General features: G+C 42.9%; 1 protein-coding gene across 1 annotated transcript in view; it reads right to left on the reverse strand.

The window, feature by feature from the left end:
- The window catches only part of LOC105911478 (potassium/sodium hyperpolarization-activated cyclic nucleotide-gated channel 1), a 60,950-nt gene extending 48,098 nt beyond the window's left edge, over nt 1-12,852 (reverse strand). The window contains exons 1-2 of the mRNA XM_031578292.2: nt 12,163-12,852; nt 5,582-6,005 (exon numbers count right to left, since the gene is read on the reverse strand). Of these exons, the coding sequence (XP_031434152.1) occupies nt 5,582-6,005; nt 12,163-12,518 (780 nt within the window). The 5' untranslated portion in view covers nt 12,519-12,852. The remainder of the gene's footprint in view (nt 1-5,581; nt 6,006-12,162) is intronic.
- Nucleotides 12,853-27,382: the final 14,530 nt, after the last annotated feature.

Below are 27,382 nucleotides of genomic sequence, written 5' to 3' on the forward strand. Positions count from 1 at the left end.
TACAAAAGTGAAAAGTCATTTGTGGACCGCCACGTGATTTGGGACCAAGTAATCCTGATTACAGACAAACAGACAAACAAACAGCACCGAAAACATAACCTCCTTGGTGGAGGTAATACTAATATTAAAATGGGGCTTCCAGCTTCACACAATGGACATTTCCAACAGCATAGTATAGACATTTGCAAGAAATTTGCAATTATTGTCAAGAAATACAAAAATACTGGCCATATTCAGAAATATACTAACATAAATCCATTGACCTTCTTCACTCATTGTGTCAACTGGAGCACAATCTCCATCTCATTCAAGTGGAAATATATACATATTTGCCTTTCCCACATTCTAGTTTATTCCTTATTTCCATATAGTGCATGCTGAATTAGCTTGCCTCTGAAGCTGTGTCATTTTGACTGGACTCCTGCTCTAAACATGACGCCCTAGCATAGGTCTGCACCCACTGTCTGTCCACGCAGCCTTCGTGAGGAACGAGCGATTCATCTGAATCAGAATGAAATCGCCAGTGTGACTAAAGCACCCAATGCGGATGAGTTGAAAAAGTCTCTCAGCTCTCCTGTTAAGTGGCCGGATGGATGAATACAGAGTGCCAAACCGTTCTCAGCCCACAGACCCATATGTCTTTTTTTTTTTTGCTCGGTGTGTGGAGATTTACATTTTTCCAGGCTCTCCCAGAAGCCGTCTTGAGCCCCAGTGGACGTGGTGGTGGGAAGAATGACAAGCGGTTGTTTATTTCTGCCAGCAGGAGATAGCCGGGTGATTGTGCTAGGCGCGAGCACACGGACCACTATAGGAGAGACGGATTGTTAACTGAGAGGAACCGCAGTAAAATTGCATTAACATCACAGATAAAGTGAGCAGTTTGTAAAATCTAATTAACCTTTGAAAAATGGCTTCAAAAGCATAGAAAAGGGTCAGTGAAAACATTTATCTGTCATGACACACGTGTTCACCATCAAACTGGTGCCAGCCCCTCCATTCGACAGCATCCAATCGCAGTCGTAGGTGCAGACTCTGGCTACGTACGCATGTCTGGACCCCAAACAGATTCAATGTGCATGACTAAGACCCAGTCTGTGGAACTATGTACCCTCATTCTGAAATTTAGTGAAATTGACCTCCATCTGAAGTGATCATAATTGCTACATATCACACGGCACGTCCATGGCTGGGGAGTTCTCTGGCCTGCCCAGAGAGGGCTGCTTGTTCCCTCTTGCAGTAAGCGATCTGGCAGACTCAGGCCGCCCAGTCACATATAGGCGCCGCGTGAGGAGGATGTTCAGCTCCTGGAGACAGCAGCCTTCACACACGCGATGATGAGGACGGAGGGGGCGGATCTGCCGAGGCTCAAGAGGCTTGTGTCTGCTGCCGCCAGCGCAACACTGGCAATCTCTCAGCCAATTACGCTCGCCTCTGTATGCTCACGCTCGCTCGCTCGAGTTCTCGCTCGCCCCTCTCTCTCTCTGTCTCTCTCTCTCGTTATGCCTGCCGTGAAGTGGTGCCACCCATATTTTTTTCCCTTCCTGTTGATTTTTTGAGTCTCGCTCCATTTCCGTCGTGGCCATCATTCTCCTCTGTGTTGCGGATGAGACAAAGAGACCCTGTTTAACAGTGCATTTGTGACAGCTGTTTGCACTTCAGTAAAAGAGATTCATTCACAGAATGGGTGTTTCAGGCCAACACAGGTCTAATGAGCAGCACAGCTAGAGCCAGTATACCATGACAAATGGTCCCCCATCACCTATGGTGTTTATTCGCATGTCGCATGTTGACAGTTTCAGGGCTCAAAAGAGCACAGAGACAGACTCAGGCGGTCCATCTAGTGTCCACCTACCACTGAGCTTGCCTAACATTACTTGGATGCATTCCTGCAACATTTACTGCACAGTAGAGTGACTGACTGGACAGGAGAGGAAAACAACTAGGGTGATTCACAGTGGCCTGTGTGGGCCATCAGTCACTGGCCAATGTCAGTCACCAGGTGGAACAGGTTTCCTGTCACAGACCAACAGCTTAGAGGTCTGGATCTGTCACTTCTCAGAGCCCTCACCCCTCAGACCACGTGCAAGTGTTGATGGACACGCAGTTCTAATCCCCCACGTTGGCTGGCAGAGTTGCTGAGACTGCTAACACGGCATGGACACACCTTCACCTCCGGGACCTTCTGCTACTGATCCCAAACAACACAACAGCCCAGTGTCCTCAGTCCACCCTCAGACCATTAGTAATCCTTTGTTCCACTGGGTTCTAGAAGATTGGAAATTAGCTGTCAGTTAGTTAGCAATGGCAGAGGGCAAGAGAGAAAGAGAGAGAGAGAGAGAGCTCCTTTGGCCTTTTAGGGAAGTGTGGTTTGTTTCTGAGAGAACAGTCCCTAGCTGAGTCCTAGAAAATGTCCCCAACATCATCACTGTCCTGGAAAACTGGGCTAAATGAGGTCTGATGGACGACCTCGGCGCAGATTGGCTTGCATACTTCACTGCTGTTAAATACTGCTCCATCCTCTAGCCGATGCTCCCTTTCAGTCAACGGAATTGATACATAGGTCAGACGGCTCAAATCTTCCCTTTTCAGATCAATTTACCCAGCCAAGTGTTGGTTCATTCCGCCTGGCTGTCTCTCAGGTGAAGAGCTTCTTAAAGAGGCAGCACACCTAACATGCTCCAGGGAGATGTGCACTGCCTCATCTAACCTTTCCCCAACTCCACGAGACGGAAAAAGGCAAACAGGGCTATTAGGAAATAGGGAGAGGCTCTACGTCAGGGGATGCAGTGGCCAAGGCCTGGAATAATAACTGCACTGAGCTGTCACCTACACCATGGGGGACCAGCTGTGTGTGTGTTCAGGGCACCAACGTGACTTAACCTCCCTACCCCAAACCGTGCACCGCTAATGTGCAGCAAAAAGCTGGTATGATTAAACAGATGTGTCTGCTGTCACCATGGGAATTCATTTCCCCAACACCCATTGCATCTGTTTATGAATGCTGTTTTTTTCTTTGTTTTTTTTGCAAATCCAGATGAGTGAGCACTCCTTCCGTCTGGCTCCTCATTAGTCTTCCTGCCTGTCCCTCCATCAAGTTTATGTGACTGTCAGTGCAGATCCAAATCAAAAAGTCATTTGAGATAAGCAGTTAAGTGCATTTTAAAATCTGTCCATCTACCATGAAAGAAGAAGAAATGGGGGGGGGCTGTGATTGAAACATCTGTATATGCACACATATACAAACATAACACATTGCATAACATTAACAGGCCTGAGACAACATGATGCTCATTCTTTTCACAGTTTCCCTAATGGCAGGGGATAAAGAAGGCAGGCTTAGCTCTGTGTCATCCCACAAACTCAATAAGTCTTTCTTTCTTCCATCATTCATATATACAGACACGCTCTCCCTTTCTCTCTCTGTCTGTGTCTATCTCTCTCTCTCTCTGTCTGTCTGTCTCTCTCTCTCTCTGTGTCTCTCTCTCTTTCTCTCTTCCTTTCTCTCTCTTTCTCTCTCTCCCTTTCTCTCTCTGTCTGTGTGTCTCTTTCTCTGTCTCTCGCTCTCTCTCTCTTTTTCTCTCTGTCTGTGTGTCTCTCTCTCTCTCTCTCTCTCTTTCTCTCTCTGTCTGTGTCTCTCTCTCATCTGCAGAGTGGGTGTGCCCAGTAGGAGTGTATATCCGGTAACAGGAATATTCCAGTGCCTCGTGGCCATTACAACGACTGTAAATCTATTTAATCCATAATAATCTCACATGATGGCTGACAGTAAAAAGAGGAGATGATGCTGCCTGCAGAGGTCATCCTCATTTAGACCGATACACAGCGGACACATCCAACTGAGGCATAATCTCCCTCTTCTCTGCAGTGTTGCAGTCAAGTGCAGTTGACTACACGATTCAGTCCAGGCAGGTCTATGGTTTTCCTTTAGTCCTTTAGTACCCCTCACAGGCTCATTGCCTGTGTGAGCCCATGCAGCATGTGCATGGATGCCCCGATCGATGTACACAACTCTACCCAAACAGTGTTTCGCTTGAAGTTAAGCGGGGGAAGCGAGTGTGATTTATCACACCCTGCAGCATCAACATTCTGAGGTGGAGCCTCCTCACACTGTATAACATGAGCTGCATTGGAACAACTCATGGATGTGCTGTCGGTCGGGGCTGTGGACAGTACATCAAAATGGCAGAGAACTGCTACTTCAAATGCAGCTGTACAAACCAGATCGGGGGCATTTTGAGAAAAACACATACCCACTCAAATACACACATATACAGACACATGCGCATGCGCGTGCACACTCGCACATACATGCACGCACACACACACATGTACACACATACACACAGACACATATCTGTGGAGTTGCGGCTATTCTCTGGCAGTGGACTGTAATGTATGCTGAGCACACAAGCTCATCCTGCGATAAGCCTCCATGTTGTGCTATCCTGAGGTTGTCAACCCTGGCAACAGCTCAATAACAGCACAGTATGTGCCAGCACACCCATTCAAGGGAATAGGACTCCGGTTAAACAATCAAAACATTCCGGAAGGGTGGGGGCAGGGTGATGGTTGGGTTCAGAGGAGGGCGGGGGGGGGGGGGGGGGCAGCTATATCCTCCCTCTCTAGAGAACAAAAAGATGGTGTCATGGTAGTTCAAGTTCTAATTGTGAAGGAGAGAATGTGTCATCAGGAAAGGGCCCTGGCGATAAGGAGAAAATAGGTCTGTCGTGGCGATTCAGCGAGCCGGGCAAGGTTGACTGCTATCTCTGGCTGCATCTGGAGCACAAGGCTCGTCCAGAACACTTTATCAACACTAACAGATAATTCTGCTCTCTCTCGGTCGGGCACACCTACTGCAGAGTCATTTCAGAATATACAGATTTGGCCCGAGCACTTCTTGTTGGCATTGCTCAAATAGCTCAGATCCAGTTGTTTTCCAATTAAGGTCAGTCATGAAGTACACATTTCCCCCTTCACAGCAGCACTCCAGCACGGTACCTTGTTTCATTTGGGCCGCCGCCAGTGTAATGCACACCCCCTAATGAGCCCGCTGGCGGAACTGCACTAGATACCCCGACGCCAGCCGGTGGAATGCTATATATCAAGATCTCGGGCCTGTTCACTACATCATTCAGACAGTCCTCAACAATGTCCTTCTATACGATCACAAGCACCTAATTACACTTACACTTGATACAGGTACATGTGATACACTTACAGTTGTATGAAAGATAAATGAGTCTTTGAGGAAAGAAAAAGGGGGGTTCTTTTCTCTTTCCAAGATGGGTACACCTCGGTTCTAGGTTTGCTGAGGAGTGCTGCCGTTCACTGCTGCTCAGCCACTCAATATTCTTGAACTGAACAGAGAAGAAAAGCAATGCTGCTTCTGACCCACCCAATGTCTGCTCAGCCTTCACAGGTAAGGAAAACCAAGTGATTCAACCCTCAACTGGCCAGCACACACACATGCGCGTGCACGCACGCACGTACGTACGCACGCACGGACGCACGCACGCACGGACGCAAGCACACACACACACACACACGCACGCACGCACTCACACTCATACTGAGCACTCACCTCCTCCCACTGATGAATGTATCGGATGAGTCGAGACAGTCTCAACAGGCGGAGGAGACTGAGGATTTTGGTAAACCTCACAATTCGCAGTGCGCGGGCAGTCTTGTACACCTCGGAGTCAAACCCTTTCTCCACTATTAGAAATATATAATCCACTGGTATGGAGGACAGCAAGTCGACCACAAACCAACTCTTCAGGTAGTTCATCCTGATGACTTTGGGGTCCAGGATGATCTCGGAGCTGTCCTCGTTGACAATCCCCGTGCGGAAGTTCATGACCAGGTCCACCATGAATATGGTGTCTGACGCCACATTGAATATTAGCCAGGTGGTGGAGGTCTCTTCGGAAAAGAATGTTATTCCAACAGGAATGATGATTAGATTTCCCATCATCATGACGAGCATTACTAAGTCCCAGTAGAACCTGACAAAACAGGAAACAGAGCTTGTAACACAAATATTGAATACACTGCTGTGGTATACAGCACTATAACAGGTGTTATTATTCAGCTGACGTTCTCTGCAGCATCCAAATCGCAGGAAAGAACTAGAATAATATGTGCCACATGCATACAGCTCACAAATGCTTTCATCCAAGTTCGTAACATATAGACATGCCAGCATTCATCATACATTAATTCAAGTGAAATGAATCAACGTTAACTGCTGATTCAGTCTCATATCCAACTGTGTATGACATATCCATTGTAGTGTTCCTGTCAGGACACTCCTCTCCTGCCATCTTTCTGTAAAAATGTACACTTGTCTGTGAACAAAGGAAAAGGTCATGAATGATATCAGCGTGTTTCTCTGCCTTTGTCTCCATCACTTTTGGTAGAGAGGGATGACTAAACCAGATGGAGTTTGTGCCATGGCACTGGGGTGTCCTTGCCCTATGGGAAAGTACATATGATGGAGTTTTATTAAGCCACCCGGAACAGCCTGTGCAGTAATTCTCATGCACCTGAGCCCCAGGTCAGACACACCACGGGGCATGTTCACAGAGACTGGAGAATAACAGCAGCTGGTGAGGAGTGAGGTAACATGTTCATGTAAGCTATACTGGTTTCCGATCAGATTATCCTGATAATTGGTTAGAGCTATTTAGTGATATCACCTATCTGTGTTTGCTACATTCAGGCAATTCAATGCAATTTCGTCGAGTCGAATCATCCGCTTTATCTGCTCCTTCAAAATAACATGAAATGACTTCCATTCAAAAACCTAATGTCTTGTACAAGCAATATCTGAACTCATTGCCTTGGAAATGCGCTCATTTTTGCTTCCCCACAGAGGCAAAGAGTAGAATCATCGTTGTGTGTTAAGAGTTGAAATGCATTATCATTTTAAAAGCAATTTTGTTATGGAATGCTAATTACCTCAATTTCACATCACATTTGACACAAACTGAGCACTTTCAGCTGAAGGTTGGCTATTTATTTGCATGTGTATATAATATGGAAATGTCATAGAAAGGCTTGCCAGACAGTTTAATCTTCAAAAGAAATGAAGATGATATTTCATTTAAGTTCGTTATGTTAAAATAATGCTGACACAGATACCACCCATTTATGATCTGTGGCCTTTTTTTCCAGTTTGATTGTCAGTGATTCTCTAAATGTCTGCCTCCTTCCACTTGAACAGTATCAGTATACGTCTGAAATATCATCTCTCTCACAATAACATCAAAGAAAACATCACAATTTAAATACCGATCTCACAGACATGCTAAAAGACAAAGACAACTAAACGTTACAGTGAAATTTAAGGCAAATACATTTGCAAATCCCTGGTAATGTTACAGAGCCTGAGATCTGCCTCTCCAGCCCCATGAGCAGACTGAACAGAAATGAATCAGGATGCCTGGGAGGGAGGGAGGGAGGGAGAAGTCAGTTCTCACAGCTCTTCAAAACCAGAGCGGCCCTTTAAGGGTGAAAGTGAGGGTGAAATCGGACGTATTCGTCAGAAAGCAGGATGAACGCAACCCTCCTGTCTCATTGTGTAGAAACACAGCAATGTGTCCATATGCACCTTGCTGGTGTGTGCTTGCCTCCGTATATATCTGTGAATGTGTGTGTTTCTCTCTGTGTTTGTGTTTGTGTGTGTGTGTCTGTGTCTCTGTGTGTGTGTGTGTGTGTGTGTGTGTGTGTGTGTGTGTGTGTGTGTCTGTGTCTGTGTCTGTGTGTGTGTGTGTGTGTGTGTGTGTGTGTGTGTGTGTGTGTGTGTGTGTGAGAGAGAGAGAGTGTGTGTGTGTAGACAGAGGGGGTAGTCTTCACGAAATGTCCCAGCCACTGATAACGATGCACATCCATGAACTAAAATAGATGCTTTCAAGAATCCTATCTCACGCTAAAACCCAGCCTGGTGCCATAGCAGCGGCAAAGCACTCGGCTGTAATGGATCTGCTTAAATAAATGAAGCCATAGGCCTTGCTTTATAAATATCTGAAGATCATGTGTCAGATAAGCGTCTCCACTTCAACTAAATGGTCATCTAACCAGTTAATAATATCCAACATGGAGATATTTAACCCGTACCCACCTCCTCCATCAAACACCCCACGATGCAGGTGGAATGCAGCTAGGGGACCAGTACTTCAGTTGGATTTACAGCTGTACGTCATGCACACCAGACTGTGTTGTGCACTCAATCACAAGAAAAAAAGCGATGCCTCAGGCTAAAGCAGCTATATAAACCAGAACCAAGGGATCAATTATTGAACCGATGGACGGAGAGGGTTTAAAGGAATAGATTCAAACAATTGAGTCTGTGTGAGTCTTGGTGTGTGGCTTTTTGTTCCAGCTGACAACACAACTGAATGCCTTCGATGTCTGTCCCTAAGGGAAACATGCAGTGTCAATCACACTCATCATTTGACACATCATACCTCGTCATACCCAGACAGCGGACAGCATCTTGCCTCTCACTGTTTCCTGGGCTCTGCATAGTATCATCAAAGACACGTGACTCACTCCTTCATCTCAGAGCCAAACAGGAACAGCCACAGGGTCGTGACCTCAAACACAGAGGTCATGCTGTACAGATTCTGGACATTTTGCCACCATACACTGGGATTACATCTGTACAAACAACAAACAATCCCAAAGGATAAACATGTGGTAATCTGTAGCCATTATACATGCTAAAAGCTATGCTTTAAAGGTTGTGGAGATATTTTGGTAACAAGATAGAAGGTTTTTATTATTTTGCAGCCAGTACACAGTGTTGAATTTAGGGCATTGTTCTGCAGTATCCGTAAAAAAATACGGAGTGCCGCTAATTAAAGAGCACCAGAGGGCACCAACTTAGAGTTGAGAGCCAAAGGATGAACCTTCATTAGACTTGGGACACATCTCAGAACTGCAAGAAAAAACCCTAGCTACACCAAAAAGTATAAATAATGCATGCTTAAGTTGCAGGGTCTAAAAATAGCCTTTAATCTTGGTTTCGAAATCAGAGGGAACTTTGATGTGTGGAGGACTCTACTCTCCCATTCAAATCTGATTTCTACAACTACTTTGATTAATTAATCAGCCAATTATTAAGCACAGGCACATCGCTTAACTGATGAATAGGTGTCACTATAACACCCACATTCCCTTTAAATCGCCAAAAAATCCACCCAGCAGATATCCCAAAGCTACTGAGTAATGGCACCATCAGAGGCAGCTCTGACAGGTCTTCCGTGGGTACCTATTGTTTTGGTGATAAATTAGCCACAGAGCGAAAGCATTTTGATGAGGATTGGGAGTGGTGAAAGCCTGGCACCAGATGACATGTTCTATGACGGCTTGATGAAAGAGACTTTCAGCACGAGGACAAAAGCCCCCCCCCCCCCAAAAGGCAGGCCAGACCCAGTCGATCTATGAATAATAAATATTACTAACCAGCCATTAATCTTTAAGCAGTCTCAGTATTAAGAGATGGCTGGATTGAGTTTCCCAGTGCTGTAAAGCCCATACAAAGAACTCATGAATGGCGTTGTCATTCACTGGATGTTGTTAGTTTTTATGTCATCATTAATTTACGCAAGTCACGCTACTCATAGACCTTTGATGTGTAAGAAAAATTGCTGAGAAATTATGTAATACGGTGGTAAGATCGTACTACAAACCCAAAATGAATATGCTAGCTTTCAATGACAAGCATTTTATACTGGGAGAAAAAAATTGATAAGCCTTCCCATCAGCATGACCAGCAGGCTTTCTAACTACAAGTGCGGGTCTAAAGGAGTCATACGGACCCATGCTTTGGCCGTAAAGGAAGCCTCTGTGCCTTTCTCTTTTACGCTTTTCCTCCTGTCTTCATATCGTACATCCTTCCTTTCTCTTTCTGGGCTGTATAAAACCCACTTTGTCGTGCGGGGAAACACACAATCCTCATGGACTTGTGAAACACAATGATCTGGGTTAAAAGGCCAGTGGACTGACAGGGAGATGAGACTGGAGATCCTCTTAAAATAAGGTTGATGATACAGCGACGTGCTTGAAACAGCTGCATATTGAAAACTAGTCATTTCACTCTGTCTAAAAGCATTAACGTGAGTGCTGCAGATTTGTAGAAAAAAGGTGGTGAACAAACTAAAGCTATTGACGATCAGTAGACAATATTCTTGTCTCATATTATATCTGATAATTTGACATGCATTCACAAACACACTCTGCTATCACACATGCCCTCTGTGTATACACTGGAAAGGACAGTCATGTCACATCACTGTGCTCCTGCACACTATAAGCTCATTGAGTGTCATGTCACACCTCTAATCCTCTCCAGGCCCTGATATCACCGGCATCTAAACACTGCCATGGTAGACGGCCCAAAACTGAGAATCTAATGAGTGATGTAATTCATATTATTGAAATTATTATTGAAACTGCTGTTGGAGTCATAATTGCACAAGAAAATTACCACTGTTGTGTGACAGTGGTGGCATTGTTGATTTCATTCTTGTTATATTAGCATTACTCTCATATCATCGTGAATTTCTTTCTTTCTGTCATCATGGTATGTGTCATCGTGGCATATGCTAAAATTTGAATAATACCACAATGAGTTCCTTCTTCATCCTAATGAGACGTGGCTTGTTAATTTTTTTTTGGAACGCCATACTCCAACAAAATGAAGCGTATGCTTCCACATTACCCTCGATTAGCCTCCGTTTCAGAACCCTGGACAGCGACAAGTAAGGCAACAGCCAACGAGAGGAAGGTCGAGAGGGAGAAGATGGGTAGTTTTGGCGCATGCCTAAACTGCTGGCCCCGAACGAGCACGAAATACTTCATAGATTCTTTAGGAAGTTGTTGCCAGGGAAAACGTGCACGTAAGACGTGCCATCCCCTCGACCAATGCACTACAGGAACGCATGGTCACGGTCAGTTCAACTCGGCTCCAAGTAAACATTCTCATTTGAACACTCCGTTTAATTATTCATCGCTTACACACAATTCTAAGTCCCTCTTCCAACATTTATCAATAACCCACGTATAAAGGTCATCGGATAAGAAGCACTGTTTGTAGTAGCCTACATCTATGAATGCCTTGTTCATAGCAAGGTAGTACATCTTGTAGTATTAATCACACGTGAATGATGAGTCTTCTATTCCAGAATAAATAAGCACAGAAGGAGCACACACAACACCAAGAAATAACGACCATGCGCTATGAGATGATCTTTGCTGTATGTCAGTAAGGTGCGGACAGTGCAGGTTTCAGAACTGACCAAGAACTGCAATGAAACATCAAAATATAATGGCGCAGTGCTATTGACCCCTACATACTTGATGGAAGGGTAGATATCGTAAATTTGCGATAGATGATTGATGGAACTACCTAATTTAATCGTTTGATAATGACCTGGGCTTTGGAAGGCTTTTGCATATGCTTATTGTGTTCCACGGTACTACACCTTGTGCTGAATGGATAATACGGTGTATGCCAGCGTTGGAAGGGGATTGTTATAAACTACTTAACAGATACCTATATCTGTAGTAAGCTATTGACAACGATGCTCACCGTTCTGGTTTGATGCAAATCATTGCTCCAAAAATAACAGCAATCAGCAATTATTTCAAAATGGTGTGATAATGTTAGCATTTCTATAAGCATATACTAACAGCTTCGTCTTTCTATTGAAGAGCGTTAGCCTTCACATACTAGCCAGCAGACAATGTTATGTGCACCAATGGACGAGTGCAACTAAACTGTCAGATTTAACAAACGGCAACCCAGACAATAGAAAACCAAATTGTATTTGTAGAGTTTGTATTTGATCCTGCAGCTTTCTTTCACACAGTCTGTGTTTACCGGGATGACATTCACCATCATATGTGACAAGGGCATTTCAGACATTCATCCGCCACTTTTCTCTCAGCCTTATCGGAAGACAAATGCAACACCTCCGTGTCTGACTGGTGATAGATTTGGAAGGCATCACAAAAGCATATAATATGTCACGGTTGATAGCGCGTCTCTGCAATGTGCTATGCGCACACGTACGCGCGTAATGACAGAATAGAATAGAGGTGTGTTGCGGACCAAAGTGTGGCATGGGCTGAGGAAGGTGACATTCCACGCCTTACCTAAAATCGCTATAGGGATGAATGATCCAGTATCCAGCCGTTTGAACCCTCTCCTGTTCTTTCTCCACGGCTTTCTGACTGCCGAACATCCGCAGGGAGAACTTATTCACCCCGGGCTGCATCATGGCTCCAAACTGCCGCTGCATGAAAGTGTTTTGCCTGGCTGCTGCATCTATATCATCGAAACCGACCATGGCTTCTTCTCGATCCCCCTTTACACCCACAGAGTTCCCGTGGTCTTTCATGTTCTGGCTCCCCATGTTGTTCTTCAGTATGGAGTCTTGCCTCTGACACATGTTATTCCCATCCGCCTTCTCCTCTTTGTTGCCGGCGAATGAATTAGATTTGTCTTCCATGTTTTCAAAACGCACTGTCTCCGGGTGGGGAGGACAGACTACGCGCAAAACTCAAGAGGAGCCGCTGGAAGCTCTCTTGTTTCATTTGATGTCCTTCAACTGCTCGGCTCCGCTACCTCCTTTGCGACTGGTGCAAACTGAGACACAGTTGTCGTGGACCTGGCGGATCAGGTTTCTTAAGTTAGCGCCACCTACCGTCAGCTTTCTCTGCTCAGTCTGCTCACCCTACAGCTTGGCAGCGACAGCAACAAAGAAGGGTCCCTCGTCTCCGTTTTATGCGAATACGAATGCATGTCAACTCCAAAACGTAAAAACGTAATAAAAATGGCGAGTCACGTGGCGCGAATACGAGCTGTTTAAATCAGTTATGAATATGTTCGTTGGCACTCTGCGTCGAATTATAAAAGTATTCACAGAAATGACAGAAAAGCATTCAAATCTACTCGGTTTGTGTGGAGACTCCCCGTGTGACCCGATGCATGACCAAATCAGCTGTGGCTTTTTAGCCGGTCTGTGACTTTCTGGCCTAAAATCGTCCTTTATGTTTATAATGGGCCAACAAACAGAATAATAGCCATAAGCAGACTAATACCTCCTCCAGTCAAAACTCTCCCATGAAAAAAGACAGGCTGCAGAAAACTCAATCTTAACAATTAATCAACAATTAATTCCATTCACCTTTCCGCTTTCTCTCAAACATTCAAATCAGACTTTTTCATTCTGCCCATGTGCCTATGTCATCTCTTTAAATGGATCTGAGATGTTTAATATGGACGTTTAATTAAAAGAAGGAAAAGCCTACAGCGGACACAGCATCTGTACAGTGAAGTTACTACTCATGTTTGAGCCTCTCCTGTCATTGGGCTGCAGATCAACCCAACAGGACCCAAGGGACCCCTATTTATTGTAACAGACCTAGAGAAAAGTTACAGGGTCCCTTTTGTGAGGTTCCTAAATACTCTCTGGATATCTCCTGTCGCCCTTGGCCTCTTCATTCAGAGATTAATTGGAGGGAATTTTCCACATGTTGCACTGATGCCCTGTCTAGAGGGCACATGGATACATCAGCAGATCTGTGCCAACACAGGACAGAGGGTGGGAATGCTGCCAGACAAGCCCAACCTTAAAACGCCAACGAAAATGTCTCTCTCTCTCTCTCTCTCTCTCTCTCTCTCTCTCTCTCTCTCTGTCTTTGAAACTGAAATTAAGCTTTATTGGCATCACCATAACGTTCTACAGTATTGCCAAAGCATTTGGGTTGGGTGTACCCACTGTATACACAATATAAATCAGAAGGGAAAGGGAGAAATGGAAACAATCAAATCAAAATAATAATCATCATCAAGGAAGTAGGGTATTAACAACAACAAACATGAACATATGGAGATTATGTGAATTTATGGGCTGTCCCTCTGCAGGAAGTCACACATTGTGCAGTGAGGACAAGGTATTCCTTATTTTCTCCAATTAGGTATAACACCCTCTCCTTACTGCTCGCTATCGGGAACTCAGGGAGGATCCTCACCAATCTTTCTCTCTTTCTCTCTCTCTCTCTCTCTGTATGTGTGTGTGTGTGTGTGTGTGTGTGTGTGTGTGTGTGTGTGTGTGTGTGTGTGAAATTCAATAATTCAATACAGATCTTCTTTTTTCTCCACATTTGTAATAGGGTAAAGATTGGTTTGGCTTTGGCTAAGCATGATTAATGATTACTGTAAATTGAATTCCAAACCAAATTTAATTGAAAGCATTGGAAATATTTTCTTGCCTGCAAGCTTGTATTAGTCGCTTATCACATGAATCTACCACCCAAAAAATTGTGTAGCTTTCTTCACATCAGGTGTTCGTGCAGAACAATGGTGAAAACGGCACAGCTGTTTCATTATAGCATACATACTGCCTCTGTCACGTGCAATAGCACATGCATTCTGCCTGGCCTCATATAAGGACAGCATTATTTACCATAACGCACTTTGGGAGATGCCATTGCATAATCCCCCTGGTGCTATCATAATTGAAACAGACATCACTTGATTTCTTCTGAACTCCTCACTTTTTTTCCTCTATTAGGCCAAGTGCTGTTAGATCAGTTTGCTTTCATACTGTTCCTCTAACCGATCTCAATGGGTCTCAGAAACTTGTGCAACATGCAACAGGGGAATGTTGCGTAAGCTGAGATCTCAAGGTAATTTAGATTTGAAATAGACCAAATGTATCAGATGGCCTTCCTGGGACATGTTCCGGAATGAAGCAAACAAGATGTTGAGATTACGGAAGAGTTCTCATGGGGATGATGTCACTGACCTGAGAGGCCAGAGCATCGCTTCACTCATTGCCAGAAGGGTCCAGTGTCCTTGCATGTCTCTGCAGTCATACACAAATGTTGGATGTCAGTGGAATCATTCCTTACCATTACTGGCTACATCAGTAGATGTCTGTATAGATGTATAGATGTATAGGTAATTAGTGGGCGCTAACAAATAATAAAGAAAATTAGCATTTTTGCAGAAGACTTCACTTACCACAGCAAGTAAGTAACTGTCATCTGTCAGTTGCGTCAAGTAAGGTAAAAGTGTCATGGGCTGGATTCTTCCCCAGGGATTTTCATCACCCCACAGAGAATGTGTATTTCCTTTTCAAGGTTCTGTTTACAGTCAGCATCTCACTGAGATGTGAAACACTATGCACTGCGATGCCAGTCATTGTTCATGCCACAAATAGACCAAACTTTAAAATGGAATCATCATTTTACAAAAGGGCTGTTTTTTTCTCTTCAAGTCATTCATCCTAAAGAAGAAGACCAGAAGAAGTGATACTCGTTAGAGGGTGTCCCTATCTGGCTGAACGCAGCCCACCGAGTGATTTTTCACCATATTCAACTCAAACTGAAAGGGAACGTATCTGGAAAGTAGGACAGCTTACAGAAATAAAACATATACTTTGAGCTTTTTTACCGACACACAGCTCAAGCTCAGAGCCAGTGGCACTAAGTGGAGGTAAACACCAAACATTCTAGCCGTCCCTACCAGGCCTACAGCAGAGCAGTGCTGAGTTTGCAGAACAGATCAGGTGTGGCCCCATCACCCCATTCATGGCCTCTTATACGTCTCACCTTAGACTTAACGCCTGTGGTTTTCACTTGCTTAGTGTAGTAATCCAAAGGATTGGCAAAGTATTTTTAGTCATGGATTTGGGCCCTTTGTTGACTTGATCCTTTGATGGCTTGTGAGCTGTTGAACCATGTCCTAGTGGTCTAGGCTATAGCGCCCATCCAAGGGGAGGATAGTAATTCTACTGCAGTAGACACTGATATTATTCACCCACCTGTAAACTCTTGACTACTGAAGAGTGATAGTCATTTGACTTAATATACAAAAATGCAAAAGGCATAGCATCACAATGGCTGTAACTATTATAACCACTATTATCACAACTGGGTCCATATGCAAGACCTTTCACGTGTCTGCTCTCTATGTGTACCTATGAACTGAAATAAAATAATCATATAATAATATGTATAATAATATGTATATAATACTAATACTATAATAATAATAATAATAATAATAATAATAATAATAATAAATGATGTGAATAGATAAGAATAGTTAATGATGTAAGCACTGTGCTCATCGTATTGATTGGCCTGGGATCCAGGCCCGTTATGGTTCGCCTTTTGTTTTTACATTTCAAGTTGCGGAATTATGATTTTGTCCAGGCCATTGCCAGGAATGGGGAGATTTGATTTGAATTTGCTTTAACTGCTTTGATGGCAATCAAAGTAATCATCAGAAAGGAGTCCATCTCTACTCTCTCCATTCCTAACCCATGAACACACTGAACATCATCTTAAACCGTGGCAGTGCAGCTGCTACCTGAGTCCCAGTTAATGTGCCTGGGCAGCCTACATACACATCTTACATCGTAATGATGCCCAGGTGAGGTTTAAATGTAAACTTTCACTCTAATATTACTACATGTATCTCTTGTCAAAGTGCTATTCTATCACTATGTTGCAGTGATGGAGAACAAGGAAGATAATAATAATAATAATAATAATAACAATAATAATAGTATTAAATAGTATTCATATTATAAATAATAAATAACCCAGAACTATAATGAAATACAGGGTAGAGCGTTGCTGTCAGGCTTTAACAAAGAGTACCTCAACCTCTGCTAGTCTTTGAGCTTGCACCTGACTCTTGAATGAGCCGGGTCGAAAAGGCAATCAAGTCACCTCTGCTGCACAGGAGATTTAAACAGCACCAGGGAGTGGGGAGAGGTAAGTGGGCATAAAAAATGACATTGTCCTTCCTGCACACACATCAAGCATGGCCTTGTGCTGTGTGGGCATTACACTTCCAAAGGGGAATAGAGACCTGGGAAGAAGGCAGAGCAGAGAACGGATGAGGGGGAAAAGAGCCATTATACTCCAAGTGTGACTCTCCTGATATCTTTTTTAATGTCGAAAGGTAAAAAATAGAAAGATATTACACTTTAGAGCAATTATTTCATCAGGTTATCACTGCCAAATGAGACTTTAAGGAGAGATCACAACGGTGAGTTTCCACAGTGTTTTATTGTTCATTTCCAACTTTTCTGAGTCACAGATGGATGGCTTTAGAGGAGTGTGTTTTAGAGGAGTGCGTTTTAGAGGAGTGCTTAGTGCCACAGGTCCCAGACCACAGGGGGCCCGCCAGCAGAGCACAGGAAACAGGAGTGCCTGTTCTTCAGGGGCCAACCGCAGGCCAAGAGTGCAGCTTTTTAGACCTGACATCATTCCACTCTCATAACCCTGTGTAGAAGTGAGTCTTTCACTCGCTCTTTGCCAGGTGCAGTCAGATAAAGCATGAAGTTGAGCGAATGGGGATTTATTTACTATTTCTGTTATATGTGCAAAGTGTAGTATCATTACCATTAACACCCCCCCCCACACACACACACACACACACACTCACACACACATTGACACACGCACAAATGAATCCTAGGCTTTTGTTGCAATGCAAGCTTCGTCCTCTATGAGGAAACCACTTGTATGATCAGACTTAGGGTAGAGTGAGTAAACACTCATTAAATTAACTTTGCTTTGTAATGATTCCATTCCTTCAGTCTGTGCCAGCGTGTTGATGAAATAGTCATCAAACTGGAATTCTAAATTCCTCCCTAGTGAGTCATAACAAGTCACCACATGAGCAGTGCCAATGCTGTTCATTTCAACAAACAATTATTTAAACCATCATTTCAGCTCGCTTTTTTGTCCAACATCCTTGGCTTGTTGTTGAAAAGGAAATCTCCATCATGATCTCAGACTGCTTAACTGAAGAGAAAATATCGGTCGGTTGCACATAAACAAAAACAATGGATAAAAAGGTTACGGAATAATGGTGAAATGCTCTTTAGCGAGAGAGTAAAATGGAAATGACATTGCCTCTGTTATTACCGAGTGGCCTTCTGTTCCTGTTGTGTGCGGGCTTTGCTTAATCTTTTATCAATTTCCTACAAACTACAACAGTTCTCTTTAGCTTCACCTTTATCCAGGCTTTATCCTCACTGTTTTTTTTTCTGCTACATTGACGAGTGCGTAAAACAAATACCAAAACATCAAGTATTGATTGGTGTTGAGATGAGGAAGATCGACTGAAGAGAACTTAACATTAATTGTTGGAGCCACTAAGGATGTCCTCCCCACTCCGCAGAACAACTTCAAGTTCCACAGCCTATTGTGGTGACTGCTATGACACCAGACATGGTGCTGAGTGTGAGCGCATTGTTAACTGGCACCTGACTAGCGCTTAACTTGCACTTCAGCAGTTACATTCCTGCACTTCTTTTTCCTTTTTTCTAGGTCGTTGTTTTCTAATTCTCATGTAAAGTAGTATTTATTGTTACACCATGCTTTTTATTGCTCTTAGCTTGACTGTTCTCTCCCTTGTACGTCGCTTTGGACAAAAGCGTCTGCTAAATGACTACATGTAAAATGTAAATGTAAATGAGTTAACGATTCCCTTTGAATATGCGATTGAGGAAGCATTTGAAAGGAAGAAGATGAAGTATGCAGAATTGGTAGTGGAAGCAGGGCAACAAGGTTGGTAAGCACACACAAGACCAGTGGAGACAGATGTTAGAGGCTTAGTAATTAAATTACTTCTGTTGGATTTTGGCTTTTCCAAGATGGCCACTCAAAGGAGCTTTAAAGGTGTTGTCTGAGGCTGCTGAAAAAGCGAGCCAGTGGTTGTGGCTGAGGTGCTCACAGACTACTTGGTGTTGTGAATTAACCTGAATAACACTGAGATAACACTGAGATATGTGAATCTGTTATTGTCTCAGGTAGGGGCATGTGTCCAAACCCATCATGAGTATGGAGAGGGGTGGGTCTGGGACACCAGACACCACTGTTGAGCCTTCTAGGAGTGTCATGGACTGCCTGAGTCAACGAAACACTGATGAAGGAAGGTGCCTGCATGAAAACCCCATTGAAATGCTCACAAAGGCAGCTTTGTTGTTGTTGTATCCTGCTGCTCAGGTTCCATGGTTGGGCAGTCATGTTGTTGTGTTCAGCAGTTGTGGGCTGCGCACACCGCATGTTGTTACCACAATGACTTGGTCAATTAAGGACCTGTTATGCATCAGTTACATCTATAAGAATGTTAAGGGTTGGTGAAAATGACTGAAGGAGTATAAATAAGTGAAGTAAAAAAGTGTTTTGAAAGCGAGGTCCAAAATAATGGGCCATTTGTCTCACCAGTGGACCAAGTATTGTTATAAGACAAGAAATGGCTGTATTAATGTCAAATTAAATGTAGTTTACAGTATTTTGCATCCATATGCCTTTGATCCTTGACCCATTCATCTAAATTACTACCGACCATGGATGAAAGAGCCTGTTCAGAATAGGATTAGACCTGTTCATGAAAAATGAACCTATATATAGGCCTACCTGTCCCATACATATATCATATCACTGACCCAGTACAGAGCCACATAGGCCTACCTGTGTGTTTATTGCCTTCATCTCATTGTGTGTGAGCAAAACTGGGACATAATTACTATCCACTGCTCATTGCCCATTCATCTACAACACCTGATGGTTTCCAGTGACAAGCGAAAAAACCTTTTAGGTTTGTCACTGTAATATCTAAGGTCATCATGGTGGGTGCTCTCTTATTGCATCTGTGACCTCCTCGCCATCACTGCAGCTGCTTGGGTGAATGCCAGGTGGCAAACCATTCTCTGCCTTTAACTGCAAAATCATTTTGCTTTGTCCTTCCTCTTAATGTTCTGTCCTATGATACTTGCTATCAAACGGAAAATAGGTTGTTGCTGTCTGTTTCATGTCATTCATTACTGTCACTGAATGCTTCCTGTGTCATCACTACATACGCCGTAACACATTTTGCACAGAGGGCCAGTTCATTAACAGTCTGGTAATGTGTGACTAATTGTGAGAGTTGCCTTGGCCACTGGCGGGACAATAAGTCTTGGCTATGTTCAAAATGGGCATGCCTTTGGCCACTGTCAAACACATTAACTGCAGTGGTTTGGACAAGACACAACTGGGGCAGGAGTATATTGGCTGGGGAGGAAACGGAGCAATTCATTGCATTCATGGGTCAAAGGGAGTTAATGATGCGTGCTAGCTTTTTTGAGGGTGAGTGTCGCAGACAGTGGTCTGAGACAAAACAACAGCTCTCAACGGATCATCTCTGCATACACAAACGCAAACTGCACATGGGATCACCTTTAATGGTTGAGACATGTATGCATGGACTTAGCAGCTTCACAGCACTTTCAGAAAACAGTGTTAATACTTTCATTACCATGCACATATTCAGGTGCTACATAGGTTAACACGTGTTTAAGGCTGTTGAGAATTTTGAGCAAATAGCAAAGCGAGCTGCACAGTGTAGAGAGTGTCATCGATGTTTTGCACTTTCTGATGGCATTCTGATCTGTGGTTTTCAAGTAGCTTTTTCAGAGCATTTTGCTTTTCTGGTGAACACACCTAGTTAAAAATCACACTGATTTTCCACTGTGCCTAAAGCTGCAGTGGTTGACATTTAAATATCTGCAGAGTGTCTGTGACACTAGAGCTAATGACTTGAACACACACACACACACACACACACACACACACACACACAGAGAGAGAGAGAGAGAGATAGAAGGATAACGAAAGCCTTTTAAACAGTAAAAAAAAAGTCAAGCAAGGAGGATGGGACAGGGCTGGACAGGGGAGTCTGTCCTTGATTATGTAGAGCTCAAGTTAAATAATGAGCAGAAAGCCGGAAATTTTAGGGGCTGTTCTGAAAAAGCCAGACTAATCCAGAGAGATCTAAAATGCTTTTTTTTTGCTTTTTTTCCACAGGGTCAGCCCAGACGAATGCCAGTGTTTTTTTGGTTGTTTTTTGTCTCCTGCTGCTTTTGGAAGGGAGCAGATACCGGGTGGTGTCAAGGGGAGCTGACGTGATGAATGCCCTCTCCTGATGCTGTGAATGGGGGGGATGGGCTTTACTTAATATGAGGTTATGGATGAGAACATATTCTCTCTCTCGCTCTCGCTCTCGCTCTCTCTCACACACACACACACACTTTCTCTCTCTCTGTCTGTCTGTCTGTCTCGCTCCCTCCCCTGAGGCTTCTGTCCGCTGCCTCAGCAGTGGTGAAGGTTGAATATGAAATGCAGGAGGTCTTCTGTCACGTCTTTCATTATCATGCACCAGGCCATAGGCACACCATAGGCTCAAGCACATGCAGGGCCACAGATCAACAGATCAGACCTGTTTAGATATTTTGCACTAAACTGAATGGACGAGAAAATACTCTCGGGTAGATTATCCTGCAATACATTTGGCCAGTGCGTATCCGGTACGTATGTATGCATACATAGATGATTAATGTACAGCTCATGTTACATTTGCCCTTACATTTATGGCTTCATACAATTATTCTATGCCACATTGTATTCCGTAATCATTGCATTCAACCTTAAAAGCCTTTAACATTTCTAGAACATTTATTTTCTCTCTGTGAGGTCCTGGGAGAGATGCTTTATTATTGATGTTATTCATCCGAGCACACAGTTTTCCAGGTTGGTAAAATAATCAGAAAAAGCAATATTCTTAAAAACTACAATCATATTTATCATTATTATCATCATCTGAAGGGGAACAAGCACAGTAATTGTACTACTAATTAATCTTAATAGACCTTAAAAAGAGATTATAAATTACTTTGCTTGCTTCAAGGATTTCAACTAGGTTCAGTACTTCACTCATTTTCCAAAATATGCTGATGGACATGCACAGTCCACTTGTAGTCGTATTTGAACTGTTTTGTTATTATACGTTATTTCTTTTACATTTTAATTATACAGAGTAAAAGATGTTAAATTCCTTGCACTATTGGTTGTGGACTTCCCACAGCGGGCAATCCTCTCACTATCACATGCAAGTGCACATACCCAACAACCTAACCAATATAGCAACTGCCCAACCAGAGATCCTGAGCAGCAAGATACAACAACACACAACAACACATGCAGCATCTATAAAGACCCTCCTTCACGGTACAACATGCACTGTCTGTATCCCACAACTGCTAAACACAACAACATGACTGCCCGACCATAGAACCTAGTCGTATTTAAACTTTTCAGTTATTATTAGTAAGCTATTAATTCATATTTGGTTTTTGTACACAGTGGAATTCTATTTTCAGTCATGATGAACTTTTGGTGTTAAAATCAAATGTCCCTCGACTCAATTAGCCTCAAATGTCCCTCGACTCAATTGGCTTAAATTGACCTTTGATGACCTTCAGGCTTTATGATTCACCAACTCTCATTCAGAACTATTAATGGACCACAGAAGAAACCAGAATACAACTCTGGATGGAAAAACTTGAGAATGACCCACCTCCAACTGACATGGGAATACCCCCCACTGAAAACCTACCCCCTGGCCAAGAAGCATCATGGGCTCAATGGAAAACACTCAACCGCCTTAGAACAAGAACGGGACGATCCAAAGATGCTCTGGTCAGATGGGGCTACAAGACTGGCCCAACCACCTGTGAATGTGGACAAGCAGACCATACAATGGAGCACTGCCTTGTCTGCCCTCTACTACCTAACCCTTGCAGCCCAAAAGACCTTGCAGTATTCAACAAAAATGCAAAGGACTGTGTAAAGAAATGGGAAACTGCCATATAACCATCATGCTTCAGTGAAACGAAAAGAAGAAGAAGAAGAAGAAGAAGAATGGACCACATTCTATTATAGTTACTGCAGGTACTTCATTCAACCAGATGGGTGTCGTGTTAAATTAGGCCTTTGAGAGAGCTGCTGGTATTCACCGCCTAAAATGCTGGAAATGTGTTTGATTAATGTTTTTATAACTTTGCAATGGTTATTTTACAGATGTCTTCACACACAGCTTGTTCACTCCCCATATCCTCTGAGCTGTTCTACAACCAGCTCCCTCCATTTTTAGATCAATCTTCTATGTATATATGCTAATATGCTAGTGCATGTGTGTGTATGAATTTTTCTGCTTGCTTCTGATTCTCTCGTCTCCTCCTCTCCTCCCTCCCTTTCGCCACCCCCAGTTTTCTATCCCTCTAGCTGTCCAGCCCCAAGCAGATGGGTCCCCCCTTATATGCTGGGTTCTGCTTAAGGTTTCTTCCAATTAAAAGAGGTTTGCCTTGTCACCATTGCCTTAGTGCTTGATCTACTGAGACAGGCTCTGTAAAGTGCCTTGAGGCAATTTCAACTGTTATTGGTGCTATATAAATATAAATTAATTGAATTGAACTCCAAAATGGATCACAAAATAATGGCTGCAGAGAATACACTCCATGGTGCTGAGAGAGAGAGAGTATTGATTTGTTGATAATAATCTGTGCCATCTTAATGGTTTCTCATTATCTACTGATCATGTCACCTTATTGAGCTCTACTTAAGTCCCAATTTCCCCGTCAGGTTGATTGGCCTCGGCCACATGTATATTTTCAGTGCCTTCTGTGATTCATTGATAGCATTGTCGGATGTTTGGACAAAGAGGCCTGACACTGAGAACTTCACCTCAGACTCATCCAACGTGAGCTAAATGGTTTTGGCACCCGATGGCTGATGTCTCTTCATGTGATGTACTCAGGACTTTGAATCCTCAACATCAAAAGGAATTGGAGATTAGGAGCACAGCAACATCTGGCCAGGAGGCAGGAGGCTGGAGCCTGGCAGAGGGAAGGTTATGCAGGTGTTGCAGCAGATCCATCATTGCCACGGAGCAGGTGGGGGCTGTAAGGGGCGGGGGAGGATGAGAGGGGGGCACACTGTGGAGAGGAAAGACCTGTGTTTGAGCTCTCTGGGTTATTTGTCTCGCATCCACAAAGTTGTTCTACTTCTGATACACACACACACACACACACACAAACAATCTATACATATCCACAGGCACACATTCCTTTAGATGTATGCTTCCCAGCATAGGAGTTTCAAAGGGCCAAGCCCCACAGCTAGTACAAATACATTCTGGAGTCAGCAGTATCAGCTAGTATGATCACTTTGAAAGATGTGTTCAAGAAATGTGTTAACCACATTCTGGTGTATTTAATCAAAGATTTGAATCGATAGTCCCTTCTAAAACACACAACCCACTCTTATAGCCCATGAAACATATCTCACGATTCCTGTGAGTAGCCCACAGGCAGAATGTTCCTTCAGTTGCTAAACATACTTGCGTGCCAACATGGCTGAGGACCGCCACTCTCACTATTTGCGCTGCTTTTTATTGAAAGAGAAAGACCTGCAGACATCAATTTGGATACGGTGATAAGGTAGTCTGTGGGAATGAAATGTCACAAGGTGAGTTTCATGAGTTAAGTTTGTCTCAGCGTAATAGGCATATAGCATGGTCACTTGGACTGTGAAATCAACCACGGATTGGTAGACAATTTTTCAGAATTCATCAATGAACAGTATACATTAATCCAATTATCATTTTAATGCAGTTTGTTAATACAATGGATTTCTACAATTAATGTGTTGAAAATGAAATCTGTTTTGTGTCTTTACCTTTATCCTATGTCCATACTTTTTGCAGAAAGTAAAGAACACACACACACACACACGGTCATAATAAAGTAATACAAATGTTGATTTCATATAATTCACTGACTTTGAATTAGTAGATCACTGATTGTATTAGAACCGCTGTGTCAGTGCACAAGCACGTTTTCCCTGGGAGCCTGCAGACTATCAGGGCCAGACATAGATCAGGGACAGAAAGTTGTGTGCGTAAGAAGAACACCCACTGTTCCACTGATTCTTGTCATTGCGCCCATCGGCAGGAAAGGCAAGCTCCGCCCCTGCTTCCCAGCCATCATGGGGTATAAATAAACTCACCTTGCTTTACATCCCTTCCTCCACGGAGACTGTGCTGCTCTGTGGAGGATGAGGGGCTTGCAGGATTGCAGTATCAGGATTTTTCTTGACCTAGTTCTACTCTTTTTTCCTCCTTTGTTCCTGTGCCAAGCTGTCATTTAGAGAGGCAAACAGCATGCACGCACAGAAAGGCATTTGCCAAGCTTAATCGAGAGAGTGATTCAGACACGTGCACGCTTGGCTCGAGGTCGCCTTCTGTTATTTTCACAATTGCCAAAAATATCTGCAATATAGACAGCTACAACAAAATGTATCAAGATTGAATTATACAGCCTTCACTTAAGGATTGCATTTTAACAACTGGAGAAACATTGTGTACATTTGGTCAAATGATTGTGTGTGTTTTTTTTTTAAACACATGACTTTTCTTCAAGAGTATTCATACATTACCATGCAAATCATATCTGCAATATGAAACAGAGGCAGAGACCTGTCCGTAAAATATTGTAAGGTCAGGTGGTCAAAACCAACAGTCTTCTGATGCACAAGAGATTTGTGTTACATTCACCAATGAAAATTTGCTTCTGAGTTCTTGTAGTTTCACGTCATTCCATCGTCACAATGTCTGATAGTAAACTCATGTCATATTCATGACACGTAAATAGCAGTAGGAATACAGAGAGATGACAACAATATTCTCTGTGGTCAATAAACATTAGCCACCCAGTCAAAGTGACGGTCCACTGTACTTTACTTAGAAGTCCATCTTCGTTTCATGCTCTCTCAATCGAATGCAATATTCATTAGCCACGAGCCTTAGCAATGACCAGATAAGCATCACTAGGTCATAGCCATACACCCAGCCCTGAATATTTTATCAGCCAATCGGAATCAAGTTTTCAATTGCAGCGTATCATGGCTCATACACCTGCAGTATAGAGTGACTCACCTTAAGACAAACATTCTCACTGACTCAGAGATGACTCATAGATGACTCAGAGACGCTGATTGTCTGGCAATGACGGCCTAATGTAAAGTGATACTGATGCTGTTTTCAAAGTTTTCCAATTCTCCTAAGAGATGGTTCAGTTGTGGCGTTTGGGTGGGGTTGAGAGCCTAACACTCTATAACTGATTCTGTGCTGTTTACAGTAAATGTCTATATTATAAGCTCACAATAGCACTGCAACAAGGCTTTAGTCCATACTGGCTTGACTTTGTCCCTAGCAGTGATTGCTTAAATACTCAGAACTCAATAGTAAGGATATTTAAATGAAAGAGCACCAGTATACAATCATGCATGTTCTTTATTTTGGGGGTTGTAAAATTGCTTATAGTTGTAAAAAAAAAAAAAAAAAAAAAAAACACTCCAATAATACACTTCTGAAATGAGGGTTATCCAATCTGCTTTTATTCTACTGTGCATCACAATAAACATTTCTTGTGATATAAGTTTCTTTTTTAACGTTTTATTGAAATAAATTGATTAGTCCTACATTGAACCTTGGGTTAGTTATATATCAGTCTGTGCCTGGGTAATCTTCATTCATTGTTGATGATGTTAAATAAATAAATACATACAATTGAAATGAATAGTAGTAGGCCCAGTAGGCCTTGCGTGTTACACATCAGTTCAGACACTTCAAATGCGATGCTTACTTGTGAGTTGAAATTAAGGTCTGGCCTTATTATTCATTAATGCAGTTTTTGTTAAGCTACACCACTTAAACTTCAGCTCACCAGTTTTAAGATGGACAGTCCTGTCAGTGACCCAGAACTGGATAGGCCTTTGGGCATCATGCCGGCATGGCAGCATAAGTCCCAAGCGGTTTAAATGACATCAGCCACAATAAAAACAGTTAAAAGTATACCTGTGTGTTGTGCCCATGGTGGGGTTGCCCGCCAGTTGGCTGGTGAAGAGACATTGATCCACATGCATCTTTGAACAGCCTGACAAGACAAGATGGGGCTCTCCTGATTTCAGTTACAACTAGAACTAAATACAGCAGATCGGTTGGCACAGAAGTGGGTCAATTAACATACATTGGTTGTGCTGTCTGTGTCTGTTGTCTGGGTTGTTTTGTGTTATGTATATAATTATAAACCAACAACAGATGCACATGATAATAAAATCAATATTTCCATTTCTTTTTCATTCAACAGAAGAATATATTCAATTAAATGTTCTTATATCATTTCCATGCCTGTTTTCAAATCAAATCATAAGAATCTGCTAGTGCACCTGCGTACAGTAAATGCATCTTTAAAATGTTGAAGAATAGACTTGATGCAGACTCGTTTCTAGTGATGAAATGATTATTGGTGACTCATGAATCCCAAAGAAGAACTCATTTGAAAACGATTATTTTTTTTCCAAGCAATTTGTCTTCAACTCATCAAGCACTTTGCAATGTGTAAGCAGCATACAATATCGCTGCAATACAAAACAATGCATGAGTTTGGCATTCAATCTAAAAGCA

This window comes from Clupea harengus, chromosome 12 (genome assembly GCF_900700415.2).
Source record: "Clupea harengus chromosome 12, Ch_v2.0.2, whole genome shotgun sequence".
NCBI classification, from domain to species: domain Eukaryota; kingdom Metazoa; phylum Chordata; class Actinopteri; order Clupeiformes; family Clupeidae; genus Clupea; species Clupea harengus.